We start from the raw sequence: 18,875 nt of genomic DNA, 5'->3' as shown, positions 1-18,875 counted from the left end.
GAAGTGGATCTCCCACTTCCGTCCCAGTTGCTGACGATTCGGGTCTGCACCGGAAGTGCCTTGCAGCAGATGTGGTACCTACTGAGTGCTGTTTCGGTCGCTCTCCCATCTTTCCCCGGCTGGGTATTTGCGTCGCACCATGGCGGTAAGGAGGGCGAGTAGGGCGGGGTCCGCAAGGCAAAGCACTCTCGGGGCCGGGAGACTGAAAACAGAGGAAGGACATCAAAGGAAGTGGGTCGGCCAGAGGGAGGTGCCGTCCGGTGGCTGAACCGTACTAGATTAAGGTGGGGAGTGGAGAGGCGCAGGAACGTACCAGAGCTGGTGCCGGAGAGGGGTGGGCGTCAGTACCAGACAGTGCCAGGACTAGCTGGAGATCTCAGGGGCTTGAGGCGGGGTAGGCGTTAGCCCAGATCTGGTTTACTCTAGCAGAGGCCGGAGAGGGTCGCCATTCAAGCCCACTCAGGGATCCCCCTTGAAGGGTTTGTCAGCCCCAAACTGGACCTTATCAGAGGATTCAGGAGATACCAGCCTAGTGTTGGATTGTTCCCAGCCCGAGCAGGAGGCGGTCATTGCTGGGTGTGCTGGAAAGATGCTGTCAGCCCTAAGCAGGATGGTTTGGAGGAGGGGTGGACATCCCAAGCATTGTGCTAGGTTTGAGCACCACGGAGACTCGGCTGAGGTGCAGATGGAACTCTGTAGCTAACCGGAATGGTGGGGAGGATAAGGAAGACCCTGGCTGATGAGGGTTCTGACAGCATCTCGTCATCTCTCTGCAGCCCAAAGGCAAAGTGGGCACGAGAGGGAAGAAGCAGATATTTGAGGAGAACAAAGAGACCTTGAAGTTCTACCTGCGAATCATACTGGGGGCCAATGTAAGTGCTTCCTTCCTTGCTTCTGTGCCCACCCAGTGTTCCATAGCCCTCAGCTCTGTTTGGTGGGGTGGAGTGGTGGCAGTGTATGACAGCTAAAGCTCCAGAAGAAAACTCCAACTAAAAGTAAATGAGAAAGGATCCTGGCACAGAGGAAGTGCTGAATAGTCAAAACAAAAAACCAAAAACAAAATGAGGGTGTGAGTCTCAGATTGACTGGAGAGCCCTTCCCATCCTAAATACACAGGGGCTTCTTTCCTGGGCTGAAGTGTCGGAGGGGAGTCTGGGTATTCAGGAAGCAGACCTCTTCCCTCAACCGTATAAGAAACGACTTGTCTTCTTTCATCACCTGGCCTAATATCTTGGTCAGAGTCGAGGGAGGTCCATGGTTTAGTAAGCTTTTTTTTTTTTTCATTAAAAATTAAAACTTTATTATTTATTTATGGCTGCATTGGGTCCTTGTTGCTGTGCACGGGCTTCCTCTAGTTGCGGCGAGCGGGGGCTACTCTTCGTTGCGGTGCGCGGGCTTCTCATTGCGGTGGCTCCTCTTGTGGAGCACGGGCTCTAGGCACGTGGGCTTCAGTAGTTGTGGTGCATGGGCCTAGTTGCTCTGCAGCATGTGGGATCCTCCCGGACCAGGGATCGAGCCAGTGTCCCCTGCATTGGCAGGCGGATTCCTAACCACTGCGCCACCAGGGAAGTCCCTAGTAAGCTTTCAATCCCAGCCTGATCCTGTGTCTGCTTACAGGCCATTTACTGTCTTGTCACCCTGGTCTTCTTCTACTCATCTGCTTCATTTTGGGCCTGGGTAAGTGTCCTGCATCCTGGGAAGTGGGTAAGCACATAGGGTCAGTGGCTGGCCTTTGATACCCCCATTCTTGTTCGGCAGATGGCCCTGGGCTTTAGTCTGGCAGTATACGGGGCCAGCTACCACTCTATGAGCTCGATGGCAAGGGCAGCCTTCTCTGAGGATGGGGCCCTGATGGATGGTGGAATGGATCTCAACATGGAGCAGGGCATGGCAGAGTGAGTGTCCCCCGCTGTCAGCCCAGGTGAGCGGCGCCAGGGCTGGGGTGCTGGGGCCCAAGACCCACAGCTACCTGTGACTTGAAGAGGGTGGAAGGGAGTTGAACTAGGGCCCATCTATTATTTTTGTTTTTATTTTATTTATTTATTTTTTGCGGTACGCGGGCCTCTCACTGCTGTGGCCTCTCCCGTTGTGGAGCACAGGCTCCGGACACGCAGGCTCAGCGGCCATGGCTCACGGGCCTAGCCACTTTGTGGCATGTGGGACCTTCCCGGACCGGGGCACGAACCTGTGTCCCCTGCATCGGCAGGCGGACTCTCAACCACTGCGCCACCAGGGAAGCCCGTTTTTATTTTTTATTAAAAAAAAATTTTTTTTTTTTTGGCTGTTCTGTGCAGCATGTGGGATCTTAGTTCCCCGACCAGGGATCGAACCTGGGCCCTCAGCAGTGAAGGCACGGAGGCCTAACCACTGGACCGCCAGGGAATTCCCCGTTTACTATTTTTAGCCCTTGCAGCCTCCCTTCTATCCACAGGCACCTTAAAGATGTGATCCTCCTGACAGCTATTGTGCAGGTGCTCAGCTGCTTCTCCCTCTACGTCTGGTCCTTCTGGCTTCTGGTACGTGGGTCGGGGGGCTCCCAACGAGGAGCTGGGGCATCCACCCCTTCTCTTCTTTCATTTCCTGCACCTGGCTTCAAGCTCCCTTTTCTCTCCTAGGCGCCGGGCAGAGCCCTTTACCTCCTGTGGGTCAATGTACTGGGCCCTTGGTTTACAGCAGACAGTGGCGCCCCAGCACCAGAGCACAACGAGAAACGGCAGCGCCGACAGGAGCGGCGGCAGATGAAGCGGTTATAGCCACTGACATTGTGGCTACAGGTTTCTGGGCCCCGGGTGGCTCTATCAGGCTACATGGCCCCCATGCCAGGAGCAATGAGGGCCTAGTCCAAGGGCCAAAGGCAGTCTAAGGTATAGGATTGGTGAATAAATGGCTTACAATGTGGCTAATGGCTGTGTGGGTGATAAAGAGAGATAAGGCAGGAACAGCCAGTCCTTTGGTATTTTCCTTCTGCTACAGGCACAGTGTGGTGGGTACTTTGAAAGAAGAAAAAGGCTCTTGGATTGGCTAGGAAAACTTTATTATGCTCCACGTGTCCAGGGAGCTCATACATGCACACGTGCACTCACACAGGCACACACAGCTAATACTGCTCACGGCACTGGCCACGGGCACAGAGTGGCCCTCGAGTTGAGAAGAGGCCCAGAATTGTGCTCTGGTCCCTCCTCACCATAGTCTCCTGCACTGCAGGCTGGGGCCCAGATAGATAGCTAGGTATCGTGGAGGCAGCACCTTCACACTTCCAGGCCAGGACCCTTGCTCAGTCCTAGTGCCTGTACCAGGTCCTCTGCGAGCCCGCTCTTCAGCGTCCGTCTCACTGCAAGGACAGAGCAGGGTTGGAGGGGGTTGATGGGGTTAAGGTGGGCAGTGGGTGTGTGGGGAATACTCACAAGACTTGCGGTTGCCACGGGAACGCTTGCGTTCCCGTGCAGCTAAGGCACGAGGACTGCTCTTGGTCACTGACTGCACCAGCAGGTCCATGATCTCATCTGAAGTGTCACTGGGTAAACTGGAGCCTGGAGGTTCTTCTGGGGGTACAGGGCAGGGCCCCACTGCTGTGGGCATGACTGGGGAGCTGCTCTGGACCATGCCTGAGGGAGCCAGATAGGGAGGTGAGGCCAAAGCGGTCCCAGAGCCCACTGCCCCCAGCGGCCGTAGGTCCCACCTCTGCTGCGGCGGCCATGTGTGGTGTCCTCGGGCTTGCTGGCTAGCAGACTCTTCATGCTGGCGTGACTGTTGGCATCACCCTCTCCTGGCCCACTGCTCACAGCCACTGGGATAGATGGGTTGCTGGGGGTTTCCCCAGCCGCCACACCTGAGAACTTCTCTGTCTGGAGAGAGGAAAGGGGTGGGTTGGGAGTAGAGGAAGAACCATGGGGGTGGCAGTCAAGACCTGGAAGGGACACCCACCTCGGTGATCATGCGTCCCCGGGTCTTGTTGCGCTCACGGTATGTGGCCCGCTTCTGCTGCTGCTGCAGCACCCGGTCCCGGCAAGTCCGATACTCCAGTGCGAACTCCCGCAGCGTGTGGCAGAACTGCATGACGCGCGCCTCACGGGCTGCCTCCGCTGTGTACCCCAGGTACAGCAGGAAGGCGTGGAACCTAGCCAGGTTGGGGTGAGGAGGAGTGGTGAGTCCTGCTTGGGGTCTGAGGGATGGTGGTGGCAGTCCTGCCTCTCTGGCCCACGCCCCCACCTGTTGCAGACACGGCGGTGCACGACCCTCAGCGTGGCAACACGGCGGGTACAATGGGCCAGGAAGTGGGTGAGGCGGGCACGCAGGGCTGGAGCCAGCTCGTGCTTGGACAAGCTCCGCAGGCTCTCTTCGGCTGCCCGGCTCCGGCGCTCCAGCTGCCCCAGGTTCTCAGTCAGCTGCTCAAAGTCCACCTGGAAAAGCAGGGAGTACACCTGCTGTCCCCCCACAGAAAGACACCACCTGAGCTGCCTCTGTGCTGGGCTGACTAGCCTGGGCCCTGAGGACACAGCCGAGATCCGGCCCCTGCCCTCCAAAGGCTCACAGTCTGATGCAAGAGACAGACAAGTCCATTTGATGCAGTGGAGAACGGAGAAGGTTTCTTGGGATAAGTGGCAGCTAAACAGACCTAAAGATAGAGTAGGTGTAGCCATGCCAATAGAAGAAAGAGTTTCTGGCAGAGGACACAGCCCACGCGCATGCCTGTAGCCTAAGCAAGCCCTGGCCCAGCAGCCCACTTAGGGAGAGGGAGAGAAGCAGTGCTCCCTCATGCCACGGCCAGTCTTAGGCCTCTGGCAGGTGCTGACCTTGGCACAGCGGATCAGGGCAGGAATTTCTGAGTAGAGGTCAGAGGAATCAGGCCGGGTCTGGAGCACCAGGGAGCAGAGATGATGCAGCAGTGACTGTCGGCGCACCGTGTCTTTCACCTCTGACACCTTTTCCAGGTAGCTCAGCTCAAAGCCGCTGCTCTGAAAGGACCCTGCCTGAGCCTGAGCCTGAGCCTGAGGGTGGCTGGCTCCAGAGCCCCGGCCCCCGCCCTCATGTGCGCTCAGCTCACCTGGGAGCCGTTGAGGAAGTTGCCCACAGCCAGCAGGGTGGCCAGGATGCAGTGGAAGGTGGCATTTTGCACCAGCTGTTGCATGCCCACTTTCAGGTCAAACAGTGGCTCTGCAATTTCCTGGTGTGGGAGACCAGGGACTCAGACTACGTGGTCATCATGCTCACCTGTCCCTACTGCCTGTCCCATCCCATGACCCAGGTACCCGCTCCATGCTGTCATAATCCAGCTTGAAGGCCCAGAGTTGTAGGCGGGCAGCCAGGCCCCTGATGGAAGCGAGAGTCATCAGGAAGTTCTCGGCTGGGCCCAGGGGTATGTCAGGATTGGCCAGCTGGGCCTCCTCGATCTTCTGCTGCTCCTCCTCTGTGGGCATCATGGTCAGTAGCTTCTGAGAACACACCCACCGGCCCACATAGGCCCCTCAGTGCTGGCCTGCGGCCTCAGGTATTGGTCTTGACTCCTCCCTAGGTCATCTGGGGCAGCCCCAGAGTCTGGGGAAATGCCAAGCCCATCCCCACCACTGGAGGGACAGGAAATGCCCACTGACCAAAGGAGAGGGCCGGACTTGCTGGACCCTTAGCTGGGTATCCCTACCTCAATGCCATCCTTGCTGACAGCAAACTCATCAAAGTTGAGCAGGGCAGCCTTAATGACGTGCACAGGTGGCAGCGTGGTTAGGCCGATGTTGATGGCGTTGCTGCGCTTGGGGTCCAGCACGGTGGTCACTGTGCGGCGGCCCTCACCAGCTTTCTTTGAAATTGGGGGAAGGGCTGTGTAAGATTGGGAAAGGGTCTAACTGGGGCAACAATCTAAGAGGGCACACTAAGGCCCCACTCTGAATGGCTAAATGGTGGGATTACCCCACAACCAGGGATCTGGGATGTGTAAGGCCTTGGGATGGGCTTAGAGGCTAGTTAGGGTTGGGCTGAATCCTTATTGAAGGACCTCAGACAAGTCGCTACTCCTTTCTTTGCCTCGGTTTCCCCATGTGGGAAATGAGTGGCAGCCCCAGCAGTTCAGACGCTTGAGCTCTGATTGCCTCCCCTCTCCCCTAGGGTTACCTTGCAGACGAGGGCACGTTTACCTTGGAAGGCAGCACGTCCTTGGCACGGGACTCGAACAGGTGTTCTAGCCGGGCTGTATCCACCGAGACAGGCTCTAGTGAGGCCCACAGGGTGGGACAGGGCCCAAAGCGGCTGCCAGAGCCTCCATGGACCCCAGCCAGCTTTAGCTCCCGCCAGAAGAGTTTTACTGTCTTCCTCTTGGTGGGGAGGGCTAGGCCATCAGGTGCTGAGGGGCTAAGAGCGGCAGCTGGGGGTGGTGGTGGGAAAGGGCTTTTGATGGGTGGGGGGGGTGGGGGGGGTGGGGGCGGAGGAGGTGGGGGGCCTCCCGGGAGCGGGGGTGGGACCCCTTTCCCCGCCTCCACAGACTCCGTGTTCAGCATGTCCTGGTCTTCATCCTCCCCCAGGTCTGAGAAGTCCAGGTCCCCAATGCAGAGGCTGGGTACGCTGGTAGGGAGCTCCCGGACGGGCTCAGCCTTGGGGCTTGGTGGGGCCAAGGGCTCCTTGGGCTCTGGCTCGAGGCTGTGCCGAGTACGGAGCAGGATTTGAGGGGCAGCGCTCTGGGGTGTTTCGGGTGCAGGGGCTGGTTCTGGGGAGCCCCGTAATTCTTGGGTGTCTAGAAAAAGGAAAACAGCCGTCAGTGTCGCATCCTCTGTGGAGCAACAGGGCAACATGGGTGGATTCTGCCCACCCACCTGCTCACCTGGGTGTCCATCGACACCATCGTGCATGGCTCCAGCCAATGTCTCTGCCTGGCCCTGGGCCAGAGCAGCCTGCTTTTCTGTTTCTGCTGCTGCTACATTCTCCAGGAACCGGGCTCTGGGGGGAGGGACTTGTCAGTGAGGGTGTCTGACACACCCCAGCCCAGGGTGGTGCACATGCCTTGCTGGGCCCCTGGGCACTGCTCCTAATTGCAGGCACACACAGACACACAGGGAACAGTCCATGCGCTGAGCAGACCCAGGACCTGTCCCCCCACCCCGCCCCAAGGCCAGCTCCTGTTCAGTCTTCCACATCTGGGGAGGGTCACTACCAAGCCAGTATTCCCAGGTCAACATACGGGGAGAAGTTCTACTTAACATCTAACTTGCAACCTTGCTGCTGTTCATGTTCACTGTTCTGATCCTAGACAAGGACCCTTAGAGCAGGGGGAGGGGATAGCTGTCCCCAAGGGCACACCAGGCTGTCCCTCCCTTGGCATGTCTAGCAGCTTCTGAGAGCTATGGCCTATGCCCAGAAAAGGGCCTGGTAAACGAAAGGCACTCAATTTATGTTGAAGTAATAAAGGCAATCCCATCTCTTTTTTGGCCTCTCCAGCCTCTGTTGGCACTCAGTCTCTGTCCTTCCCTTAGATGGAGGCTGCTCCTCCACCTCCGCACCACACAGCACGCTAGATCCCCTCCCAGCCCTAATCCTGGGCTGAGGACACAGGAGAATCGGCTCCAGGTTGGGAGTCCACATCCTCATTACTGATCAAAGCTGTTAAGGTGTCACTGTTAAAGCACTGGGATCTCTATGACCCCAGTGAACTGTTTCCTAGTGCTTAGTCCTTGGGTAACTGAGGACACATAAGTGGGAGAGTCCCCCAGCTCTGGCTGCATCAGGCACGTGGAACCCCTGCTGGGGGAAGCAATGCTGAAGCCCTGAGCACATGGCAGGCCTGGCAGGCTGGCCTCTGTACTTACTCCAGCCTGGCCTGCCCAGTAGGGAACTGGGGGACAGATGGGCTCTCACGGGCACTGGGTAGGGGGGAATGAGAGGAAGAAATGGTAATTGTGGTACGTGCTCCACCCCAAAGCCCAGTTGCTCACACCCACACAGAGCTGGGCAGTGATACCAGGGGTTCCTTCCCAGCCACAGTGGGAAGAGGAGGGAGAGGGGGAGGCATGATGTGAGGAACCTGGAAGTGGAGGGGAGAGACCGACATGACGCAGGACGGGGTGCAGTAAAGGACACAGAGCAAAACAGGAGAGTCAGAGACAGTGACAGAGAAACAAAGACAGAAGGGGGTAGAGAGACAGATGACATTGGCAAAACAGGCAGAATGCCAGAAAGAAGAAGAGAAGCCGCGGGAGGAGGAGGTCCAGTCAGAGCCGAACCCCACCCCCCAGCAGTCACTTACCAAACAGGAGCAGTTTGGTGAAGTCTGGAAAGAAAGAGAAAGAAAGCACGCGTTTGGGCAGAGAAGTTTGGGCAGAGGAGGCGGAGGGCCCGTGAAGGGGCGCAGAGTGGAGGGACAGCTGGAGGAAAGACTCCCGGGACAGCCTCTATCTCCCTACTTACTTGTAGATGCTCCTCTCGCAGGAGCTGTCGGGTGAGCGCGTCACGGAGATGGTAGGAAAGAGGCTCAGGGTGGTATGGAGGCCAGAGACAGGGCCCACTGCGCTGGAGGCGGGGCCTGTAGGTGGGGCGGGGCCTACGGGGCTGGAGGTGGGGCCGGTCGGCAAGGCAGGGCTGGCGGAGGAGGAGGTCGAGACGACTGGTGAGGCGGGGCCTGTGGAGCTGGAGATGTGGCCTGTCAGGAGGCAGGGCTCCTCCTGGCGGTTCCACCCCTCCGCCTCCGCCAAGGCAGTTCGTTCTTACCCAGGCTCCGGGGAGCGCACTTCTAGAGATCGGCGGATCCTCTTGCCCTCTTCTGAGGAAGGCTTTCGGCGGGTGATGCGCCGCCCACCTGCGACGGCTTCTTCCATGTCCCCATCCTCCAACCGCAGGGCGCTCTAGGAGAGTTGAGCCCAGATGGGAGCGACTGAGGCCCAAGTAGGTGGGGTGGGGTGGGGCACTGGAGAACGGCCGCACTCCCTCCCCTCCTCTCTCCTGCTTTCGGGCCCTGACAGCCCAGCCCGCCCAGCCCACCTCATACAGCATAAGCTGAGCGCGCAGGTCGACGTCAGTGCCCGCGGTGCCCAAGTGGCGCTGGACCAGTGCCTCCATGCCCTGCTGCTCCAGTGCATCCGTCACGTCGTAGAAGGAGTCCTGATCCGGGAGCGCTGCCAGAGTCTGGAGGGTGGGAATAGGACGGCAAGGCTAAAGCTGATGGACACCAGAAGTCAAGAGCCTGAGGGGCCCAGAATGCCACTTGGTTCCCCCTTTGCTCCCCCTATCCCACCTTGTTGATGAGGGTGACAGTGTACACCAGCAACTCGGGGTCAGCGCCATTCTTCTCCTCCAGGATGGACACCAAATTGGCCCATGGAAGAGCACCTGTCACCCAGATAGGGAGCAGTCATATGGGAACAAGTAGGAGAGAGGGCCCTGAGCAATGGAGGAGGGAGGGACAGTTTCTGACCCGTGGTGCTGGCCACAGAGTTGACTGCACGGATGAACAGTGGTGCGTTGCTCTCAGAGTATTCCACAAACACCAGCAGCAGCTTCAGGGCTGTCTTCACCACCAAGCGGGACTGGGGGGAAGGGGTCACCATACATGAGTGGGGCTTGGGCCAGACCTGTGCTGGCTCCTGGTGGGAAGGGGGAAGGGCTCCTGGGGCCGGACCCAGAGAGGAGAGTCTAGGCAGAAAGAGCCATCTCTAGGCCCAGGTATTGAAGTGCCTTTGAGGCTTAGAGGGGCCACAGACCCCCTCCATTCCAGACCACTTTGCAGATGAGGAAACTGAGGCCCAGAGAGAGGCAGTGGGAAAAGGGTGCATGGCTGGGTGGAGGGCCACTTACCAGGCTGGCACACAGTGTGTATAGCCACTGCACGGTCTCACTATGGGCCACCACCCCCAGCATCCCATCCACAAAAAGCATCAGCTGGCCTAGTGCTGGGGACACAGGGACAAGAAGAGGTCAGTAAGGGGTCACTGAAGGCAGGGGTCATGGGGGAGGGGGGAGGCTGACCTCGGAGGATGTAGCTCTGGTAGTTGTGGTCCGCAGCAGCGCCCACATGGATTAGGCAACTCAGCCCCTCCGAGTGCACGAATTCAGGCACCAGGTCCTTGTCCTCCTGCGGGCACCATGGGGGAGTTTAGTGGTGGGAGGTTCAGCCTGGATGCCCACCCCCAGCCCACCTCTGGGCCTCACCTGGAAGATCTGCTTTAGTGAGAAGAGGGAGCGGCGGAGCTCAGGGCCACTGGAGCCATACAACTTTTCTGCAAGAGGTAGGTGGGCATGGAAACCTCAAGGGGACACACCACAAGCCCCCCACCCCCTTCTACTGGGATGCAACCACAACCCCCCATCAAAGAATCTTCTAGTACTTTTGAACCCCCCCAACTCCTCCTCCACTCCCTGACTCTGGGCAAGCCCGACCGCAGTCTAGCAGCTGCCCTGGAAGAAGAGAGGTCAGGATAGGAATGGGAGGAGTCGCACATCCCGTCTCCCATCTGCTGTGTCTGCTGTCCAGCACAGGCCTGAAAGAAACGGAGACAACCGGGGCGGGGAGGGGAGGCGCTCGACGCTGATATCCCCACACACTCACCTAAGATGGCATTGACTCTCAGAGAGAGCTGGGTCCGCAGGATCAGAGTAGGCTTCCGCCCTTTGCTGGAATCAAGTAGCCCAGTCAGCAGCTCCCAGCCCATTCCTCAGGGTCCCTCCACCCACACCAAGGCAGCCAAAACCTGGCCACAGCTCCTTTCCCCAGATGCTTCTCCAAGCCAAAGGGTTGTCCAGATAGGAGGGTTTGAAGAACACAGGCATCTCAGGTATGTAGGAGAGCCCCCACCCCGATCCCAGGCAGCAGGTAACACTGGCCAGGCCTTGGGATTCCCCCGGCACAGTTCCCTGGGGTGGTAGGAGGAGACCCACAGTCCTGGCTAGAGATCAAGTGTCTTGGCTGCTGACACCTGAGCCAGCCCCTCCAGCATGGGGGCAAGGGTGGGAGCCAGCCTAGCCTTCCTGGCCCCATCAGCTCTGACCTGATCTCTTCAAAGAAGCCCTCCAGCATCTCCCGCTGCTCTTCTAGGGACAGCTCAGGGTCCAGGTAGTATCCAGACGGAGACACTTGCAGGGCACAGTCCTCTAGCTGGGGGCAAAGGGAACAGCTGTCAGGGCTGGGGAAGAGGTGGCAGGAGTACGTATGGACCTCCTACCTCCCATTCAGGGTGCTGGCAGAGGCACACCACAAGGGCCTGCAGTGCAGCCATGCATTCCTACAGCAGTCATTTCTCATGGGCCTACTATGTGCAAAGCCCATGTGGCTCAAAGAGCTTTCTCCTGGTTCATACCTACCCATTCTTTAGGTTTCAGATGAGATTATATATATATATATATATTTTTTTTTTTTTTGGCCACGCCACACGGCTTGTGGGATCTTAGTTCCCTGACCAGGGATAGAACCCACGCCCTTGGCAGTGATAGCAAGGAGTCCTGACCACTGGACCGCCAGGGAATTCCCAGATAATGCTTTTTTGGAAAGCCTTCCTGGACTCCTCTAGCCAATGCTATGCAAATCCCTCCAGCCCTTGTGTGTACCCTCCTCTGAGGCCTTCCACACATCCTAGACACTAGTCTCCTTCCCCACTAACCGTGTGTTCTCTGGGTTCAGGCACCATGTCTGTCTTGTCCATGCAATATCTGCAGAGCCTATCACAGCACTTAGCACAAAGCAAGTGCTCCCTAAATGGTTGTTGAGATACTGAACATGAATGAGGAAGGGGAACGGAGAGAAAATAGGAAGTTCCTGCTTTCAAGGAAGTTCGCAGCTGTGAACATTCAACACCCAGGGAGAAAGTGTTAAGAATGCTGGGAGGTGCAAACCCAGCTGAGAGGGGGACGTGTGTCTCCCCGAGTTAAGATAGTGAGGAGAAGGGCTCCAAGTCCCTCCAAGCCTGAGGATCTTTGCCCTGCCCCAAGTGGGCTACAGTCACCATGGTCCTAGCTGGACCTCAGAGACCTCCAAGAGGCCTATTAAACACCAGGTTTTAGGGTCTGACTCAGTCAGCCTACAGTGGGCCCCTGCAACCTGCACCGTAACAAGAAGTTAGGTGCTCCACCCATGAGCCTGCTCCCCATGTCTCCCACCCCCCTGAGCTGGCTCCCCACCATCATCACCACCACCACCACCATCAGGATGACTCTTGGCCCCTTGAGAAGTGCCTGTAGAGAAGCCTAGTGAGGTGAATCTGGAGAGTCTGAGGGCAGCACCGTGCCACTCCCTGATGCCTCCACCACGTAGCACAGTGCCAGTGTGCACGGCTCAGGAAAGTTCCCTTGACTTGAGTGGTGGTGCTTCTTGAGAGGCCCAGGGAAAGCCCACCTCTGGAGAGGCAGAGTGTCTTCTGGTCTCCATCTTACTGGGAAAGTCAACCCCAACGTTTGTCCTGATGTTCTGTCAGCGCTGCCCTGCTCTGGACCCAGCCCAAGGACTTCCAGCTGCCCTTGGTCCCCTGGGGTTAAGGGAGTCCAGCTCCTGCCCCTACCCCTCCTCTGCTTAGTACCCCTGCTCATGCCTGAGAGCCTGAGTTCAGCCTGCAAGGCCCTTTGGTGACACCCACACCTCCCACCCCTTCCCACCCCCCAGGCTCCTGCGTGGGACGTGGGACATAGGACAAACACTCCAGCCTGTTTTCTGTCCCACTTCCTGCTTGGCTGCCTGCCCTCCCTTGGGCAGGCCTGGCCTCTCTCCCCTCCCTGGGAGCAGTCATCTTCTCCAGGGCCTACTGGGAATGGGCCCTGAGATGGGGCAGCAAGGCCCCAGGGCTGGGGTCCTTTGTCCAGGGCCAGCTCAGCTGAGGGCAGCCCCACATTCCTCCTGATTCCTCTTCCCACATGGTGACTCAGCAGCCAACCCCCACCCCCCGCCCCCAGCCAGGCACAGCTACATCTCCTTCTGCCTTGGACTGGAGGACTCTGGGACCCTAGAGAAACATATTTCCCCCAAAGTTACAAACCCCCTCAGAGACCCCCCCCAAATCACACACATATAGAATAGTTCATTCATTCAAATATTCACGAACCAGGCTGGTTTTAGGTGCTGAGGACATAGCAGGGAAGAAGATACTGCCTCTGCCTTCCCTGTCTTCCAACCCCGCTGGGGAGGCAGGCAGTTCTGACTCAGAAAAAGGCCACAAATAAATGTAGAAGCACAACTGCCACGGGTGCTAAGAAAGGGGAGGGGTGGGGTGCTGTAAAGGTAAACACTGGAGGAGTGAGCAGATTCCGCCTGGGAGTGGCTTACACACCCAAGAATACAGTCAGGCAGGGTATATATATGCTACTGGCCATGCACAGGTGAGAAGCACACCCACAGAAAGCTCAGATCCAGCAAGCACTCTTGCCCTCCTGCACGCACACTTGCAGGCTCTAATTCCAAGTGAGCTGAGCGTGGCCCTTGCCTTCCAGAATACCTGCATCCATTTGGGGCAGGGTCCTGAAGACTGAATGCTCTACCGCCCCCAGCCTCCTCAGATGAGCCCCTTTCCCTCTGTGGTGGTAGCAGTGGCTCCCTAGCCACTTCACCTGTCTTATCCTGCCAGGGCCCCGTTTCTGGGAAGGAGCTCCAGAGGTAACAGCCAGCCCAAAGCCTCCGGGACAATGCCCCACTCCCTTAACTGTCTGTCCCGGGTGGAGATGGAGTGGGGAGCAGGGTCAGGCAAGCTCCAAGGAGTGGAGACTTCCTGCCAGCTGGACGTTGCTTGTCCCTCACACCCCTGGCCCCTTCCTGGAGTCACCCTTCTTTTTTTATTTAATTTTTAAATTTTACTTACTTTTTATACAACAGGTTAGTATTAGTTATCTATTTTATACATATTAGTGTATATGTGTCAATCCCAATCTCCCAATTCATCCCATCACCACCACCCCCTGCCACTTTCCCCCCTTGGTGTCCATACGTTTGTTCTCTACATCTGTGTCTCTATTTCTGCCCTGCAAACTGGTTCATCTGTAGCATTTTTCTAGGTTCCACATGTGTGCTTTAATATATGATATTTGTTTTTCTCTTTCTGACTTACTTCACTCTGTATGACAGTCTCTAGATCCATCCTGGGGTCACCCTTCTGAGCGCCAAACCTCTGGACCTTGTTTCTCACACCCTGGGGCTGGGCCAGGCTGGCATAAGCCCAAACCCTAGTCCCTGAGGACAGTACTTGGGGTCAGCACAGGGTCAGTGTAGGCCCACAAGTTGGACTCCCTCCTGGCTCTTGTCTTCCACACTTCTCTGATGTTTGTCTTGGGGTGGAGTCTCTCCCTCATTCTTCCCAGGCTCAGCCCCTCGCTTCAGCCTCCAGCCCACTTTTCTCTACTTATTTATTTGTTTATATTTATTAAGGTATAGTTGATTTACAATATTGTATGTTTCAGGCTTACAACATAGTGATCCACAATTTTTAAAGATTATACTTGGGAATTCCCTGGCGGTCCAGTGGTTAGGGCTCTGCGCTTTCACCGCCTGGGCCCGAGTTCTATCCCTGGTCGTCAGAGAACTAGGATCCCACAAGCTGCGCAGCATGGCCAAAAGAAAAAAAAAATTATACTCCATTTTAAATTGTTATAAAATATTGGCTATATTCCTTGTGCTGTACAGTATATCCTTGTAGCTTATTTATTTTATATATAGTAGCTTGTACCTCTTAATCTCCTACCCCTATCTTGCCCCAGCCCACTTTTCTCTTGATTCCTTGGGCTAGGCTTTTCTGGCAGCCCAAACCAACTTGTTACATATGGTTTTACAAGCTTAGGACACCATGTTGCCTACTACCCAATATTTTTCATAACAGTATAATCGAGTGAGAATGCCAGGGGCAAGGAAGATGGAGAAAAGTGCAGAATTACATGCTGAAGGACTCTTGTTTTAGGAAATAATTTGTTAACTACCTTTTTCTTCTCCTTTCCTAAAAATGTAAGACCCTGTGTTTTGATGACCCTCCTTCCCTTTTATCTTGGGTCTCCAACTGGACTTTGACTTCCTGAATGAGATGACATGAATGGGTCTTGAGGAGGTTAGCCCACATTTGTTATGCCTCCTCTGTGTCACACACTGGGCTGCCTGGTTCCTTTGATTCTTCTGATAATCCTTTTACAGGTGAGGAAACCAAGGCTCAGAAATTCTGTGACTTTGCCCCAGGCTGAATGGAACCAGGGCTAACTGACCTAGATCCTGGGCCAATGGACTTTGGAAGTGCTCCAGGGAACCCTGCAGGGGAGGTGGAGTGAGGGCTGGAGACCACCCCTCAGCTTTCTGAACTGAGCAAATACCCCAAACTGGTCCTCTTAGTTCCAGCAAGGGAACACAAATGAACACACACACCATAATACACATTGGGATAACAGTGCGTACTTCTGCCAGGACTAAGTTCGGGTCCCTTACCAGGCTGCAACCCAGAATGAACAGACTGGACGTGCTGGCCCCAGGGAAAGATGGGAGGAGACCATGACTCATGCCCACATCACCATCTTCTATAGTCTCCCAAAGAGACCTCCACAACAAAAAAGGAAAGGGCTCAGTTCATCACCAGAGCACCCCATCTTACCCTTAAGAATCTTCTGGGACCCCTCCAGTTGGTCCCTGTCCCAGAAGGTCAGGTTCACACTTTAGCCCCTTTGTCACAACTGCTCCTGAGGGATAAACTGAGGCTGGAGTAGGGATGAGCAAGGTCAGGAAACAAGTACCACGCCTGTTCCACTCTAATGTTTAGTAGCAGTTGGGGAAACAAAGTTGCTGGTAATGAACAGATTTCTAGGGCTATCTCTGCTGCTAGGAATAGGGGGCTCATCTGGCCTTTGCATCAGGGTCAGAGCAGTACCCAGGTCCCTCTGCCCAGAGCCCAGGGAGAAAGGAGTCTGTGCTATCCCAGATGTGGCAGGGCCTTTGGATATCAGGGAGGGGCTCGTGAGGCAGGCCCAGAAGGGCAAAGGGTAGCATGGAGAGTGGGACAGGGGAGCAGGGAGGGTGGGACTGGGCAGCTCTGGGTAAAAAAAGGAGGCAGGGCCAGAGGGCCAGGTTCTCCCCTGGGGCAGGGGCAGGTCCCAGGGCTCTGGCACAGAGGGGAGATAGATATTCCTGAGTTCCCCCTGGGGACACCACACATGACCGAAGGCACTGCCAGGACACCCCCTGTCCCACCCCCAGGGCCAGGAGATGAGTCAGAGGCTGTGGCCAGGAGCTTCCTCCTAAACCGGGAGGAAATGAGCAAGGCCTTTTCAGACCTGAGAGCTCTGAAACATTTAAAAAGGAAGCCCCCAGGGGAACTCTACAGGCAAGCCACAGCCCAATGGGGTGTGTGTGGGTGGAGCCACAGAGGGAAAGTGGGCTGGGCCTCTGTACGTTCCCAGGGAAGGGGCAGGGTATGGGGGGCTGATGGGCGTCAGTGGCCAGAGCGGGAGGCAGAGGTCATTTGGCTGTGAACTGTTCTCCTGCTGGATAACTGTGCAGAGGATGAAACAGTGAGCACAGAACCCCTCCCTCTTATTTTGCTCTACAGCCTGGGATGGGGATGCCTGGGTTTCTGGGCCACCTCTCCCCTCTAGAGGGCTGTGGAGCAGGCCTGAGTCATGTCTGTGCCCCTGGGCCACCCACTTATAGGACTAGGGGAGGGACCAGCTGTTGACATTTCCTACAAGGAGGAGCCCTGCTCCCCCTCCCTCAGCTCTCTGATGTCCCTGCCGCTGCCCTATTCTCAGCCCTTCTTCCTCTGGCCTTCTATTCTGGGGCTGTGGTCACAGTTTATATTTGGGATGAGCACATCACAGTGCATCTGACCACTCCTGGCAGAGCTGCCAGCCCCAGGGAGTCCTGGCTCCAAGCACAGTGGCAACCCAGTGTGCAGGCCCCCATCGTCTGCCTGTGGGGGGTATGGCAGTCCTCAGGCACACCAGGTGGGAGTTCTGAAAGTGGGGAGACCAGGAAGGACCGAGTTGGGGGGGTACTTAACGCACTGTCGTAGCTCTCAGCTAGGGAGCAGAGAACAGAGGGCAGAGCCCTGGTTGAAGGGGTGGTGGTGATGGGTCCCTAAATGAGGGGGAGAGGCAAGGGGTAATTCTGATCCTTTTTCCTGTAGCTGACCTCCCAAACTTGCCCCTAATTGGGAAGAGGGGTGTTAGGGCTAAATTCTGTCCTCGAGTCCGGGGTGGGAGGAATACTATGTTCTCTGTAGTGCTCCAGGCTTATTTCAGTACTAGGAGTTCCAGGAGCTTGGAGGCAGGAACCTGGCCTCAGTTCAGCAACCCTCTCTCCCCAGAGCCCATTGTGAATGGGAGGTGGCCTCTGGCTGGAGGTGCTTCTTTTAGGTCCACTTCAGTTTGCCCCTTTGAACAGGGCAGGACGAGGAGGGGTCGCTTCAAAACTCTGGAGAGGGCAGGCAATGTGCTGCTATCTTCAATCCTTGTCTTTGAAGCCTGGGCTCTGCTCAGACACGCGCCACTCCCCAGGCCAATAGTCTCAGCACTTCTCCCGCCCGCGCTTGGAGGCGGGGCAGGCCCGCAGCGCTAGGAATGTAAGCTGGGGGCCTGGGGCACATTCCAGGGGAGACCCCAGGCCCGGGGGGCAAGTTTGCGCAACTCGGCGCCCAGCTAAGCCTGGGATCAGGGGAGGGCACCTCCACCAACTCTCTCTTCTCTTCCTCACCACTTGGTGCTGACTGGCTGGCGGGGCACCCCGGGAGGTGATTGTGTGCCTCCCAGAGTTCTGGCCCGGAAACCGGGTGCCTGCGAGTGCGCCGGAAAAGGCTGCCTGCGGGGGGCTGAGCGCAGCGAGCAGGAGGGGAGGTAGGGCGGGCCATCTGGAAAAGGGCCTCTCCCGGCACTGTGCACGAGTCGGTTCTGGGGTGCAGGCAAACGAGGGCAGGCCGGCGGTTTAAAATTAGCCCGGCCCGCTCCCTCCCTTCCAGCTTCCCGGCCGGCGGCGGCGGCAGCTGTACGAGACGGTGGGGGCGATGACTCAAAGGGCTCTTCCACCAGTGCAGCCTCCCGCGCTCGGGGTGTCCCGGGCCAGGCCGCTTCCCGGGAACTCCCCTCAGCCCGTGAAGACCATTCTCCACCGGCACTCCCCAGCCGGGCCTCACCAGGCAGGGACAACACTCCGTTCGGCTGGACCCAATCCAGCCTCCAGACACCTCCAGTGGCCCGCCCCGGGTCCGCCCTCCTCGTGGTCCCGCCCCCACCTGACCTGAAGCAGGTGAAAGCTGGTCTATCCCCAGCTCCGTCTCCTAAGTCCGCTACCGCCCAAACACCCACGCCACCCTATCCAGAGCAGTTAACCAGGCAGATTGGCAGCGAGCGGACCCCGAGCGCCTCCCCAGGTGGGCCTCATTTCGAGGGCCAGCCTGGGCGCCGCAGAGTACAAGCTCCCAACCTCCCTTCTTCAGCTTCCCTCAACTTGAGAGGCGTCCCGCACAAGCCAGGCAACGTGTACCTTGGGTCCCCAGCCCAAAACTTTCCCGGAGGAGCGCACCCGCTCCAGCCTCTCCTCGAGGGGCTCCCAAAGGCTTTCATGGCGCTGACCCTGAGCCCTCGGTCGCCCCCAACCTTTCTCCGGCTCCCCTCACCTTGAGCGGCGCCCCCAGCAGGTGGTGCAGCGCGGGTATCTGCGCGCCCAGGGGCAGCGCCCCGTCCAGGCTGCAGGTGGGGGCCCGGCGCGGCTCCGGGAAGTTGGCACATGCGAAAGGGTCGGTGTCCTCTAAGTACTGCACTCGCACGGTCACCACTGATACCGGCTCCCCGTCCCCGCGGTCTTCCTCGCCGGCCATGGCTCCGCCAGTGGCTCGCTCAGTGCGCCTCCGGGCGGGTCCCGGCCGCGCCGCGGCGTCTCCTCAACTAGCTCGCAGTCTGGGCGGGACCGGGCCGGACGCCGAGGGAGAGGGGCGGAGCCAGGCGGAGGCGGGGCGGAAGAAGGG

The 18,875-nt window shown here is 57.5% G+C and overlaps 2 protein-coding genes across 6 annotated transcripts; one reads left to right on the top strand and one right to left on the bottom strand.

Annotated features, from left to right (window-relative positions):
• The first annotated feature begins 43 nt into the window (after positions 1-43).
• On the top strand, positions 44-2,898 carry TMEM208 (transmembrane protein 208). 2 transcript variants are annotated; one of them, XR_014013839.1, is made up of 6 exons: positions 44-145; positions 777-872; positions 1,618-1,677; positions 1,759-1,921; positions 2,432-2,516; positions 2,616-2,656. XR_014013839.1 is itself a non-coding variant. In XM_081217521.1 (6 exons), exons 1-6 carry the CDS (start codon positions 140-142, stop codon positions 2,751-2,753), a joined length of 522 nt encoding a protein of 173 aa, XP_081073647.1. In that variant the 5' UTR covers positions 47-139; the 3' UTR covers positions 2,754-2,898. The 2 variants fall into 2 exon arrangements, 1 of the variants encoding a protein (XP_081073647.1); XM_081217521.1 differs by having other exon boundaries at positions 47-145; positions 1,759-1,895; positions 2,616-2,898.
• Positions 2,899-3,012: 114 nt separating this feature from the next.
• On the bottom strand, positions 3,013-18,812 carry FHOD1 (formin homology 2 domain containing 1). 4 transcript variants are annotated; one of them, XM_081217473.1, is made up of 24 exons: positions 18,528-18,812; positions 10,962-11,068; positions 10,523-10,587; positions 10,126-10,193; positions 9,943-10,048; positions 9,772-9,866; positions 9,392-9,503; positions 9,212-9,306; positions 8,959-9,102; positions 8,689-8,822; positions 8,389-8,607; positions 8,228-8,251; positions 7,791-7,844; positions 6,809-6,924; positions 6,129-6,721; positions 5,639-5,794; positions 5,250-5,432; positions 5,045-5,164; positions 4,794-4,955; positions 4,210-4,400; positions 3,925-4,117; positions 3,680-3,845; positions 3,405-3,605; positions 3,013-3,331 (listed from the first exon to the last, which is right to left on the bottom strand). In XM_081217473.1, exons 1-24 carry the CDS (start codon positions 18,726-18,728, stop codon positions 3,249-3,251), a joined length of 3,588 nt encoding a protein of 1,195 aa, XP_081073599.1. In that variant the 5' UTR covers positions 18,729-18,812; the 3' UTR covers positions 3,013-3,248. The 4 variants fall into 4 exon arrangements, with proteins under 4 accessions (XP_081073599.1, XP_081073602.1, XP_081073600.1 ...); XM_081217476.1 differs by lacking the exon at positions 18,528-18,812 and adding an exon at positions 15,516-15,607; XM_081217474.1 differs by lacking the exon at positions 8,228-8,251.
• Positions 18,813-18,875: the final 63 nt, after the last annotated feature.

The sequence above is a fragment of the Mesoplodon bidens genome (assembly GCF_964165515.1).
Source record: "Mesoplodon bidens genome assembly, chromosome: 18".
Taxonomy (NCBI): Eukaryota; Metazoa; Chordata; class Mammalia; order Artiodactyla; family Ziphiidae; genus Mesoplodon; species Mesoplodon bidens.
This window is presented reverse-complemented; position numbering and strand designations above follow the sequence as displayed.

Bases quoted from the DNA above. Each gene is read 5' to 3' on its own strand.
- TMEM208 (XM_081217521.1), top strand. The intron at 1,678-1,758 runs GTAAGTGTCCTG...CTTGTTCGGCAG, and splicing joins CTGCTTCATTTTGGGCCTGG to ATGGCCCTGGGCTTTAGTCT. The intron at 1,896-2,431 runs GTGAGTGTCCCC...TTCTATCCACAG, and splicing joins ATGGAGCAGGGCATGGCAGA to GCACCTTAAAGATGTGATCC.
- FHOD1 (XM_081217473.1), bottom strand. From the start codon at position 18,728: ATGGCCGGCGAGGAAGACCGCGGGGACGGGGAGCCGGTATCAGTGGTG. The intron at 6,925-7,790 runs GTAAGTACAGAG...CCCTCCCCCCAG, and splicing joins ACTGGGCAGGCCAGGCTGGA to AGCCCGGTTCCTGGAGAATG. The intron at 5,165-5,249 runs GTACCTGGGTCA...CTCCCACACCAG, and splicing joins ATTATGACAGCATGGAGCGG to GAAATTGCAGAGCCACTGTT.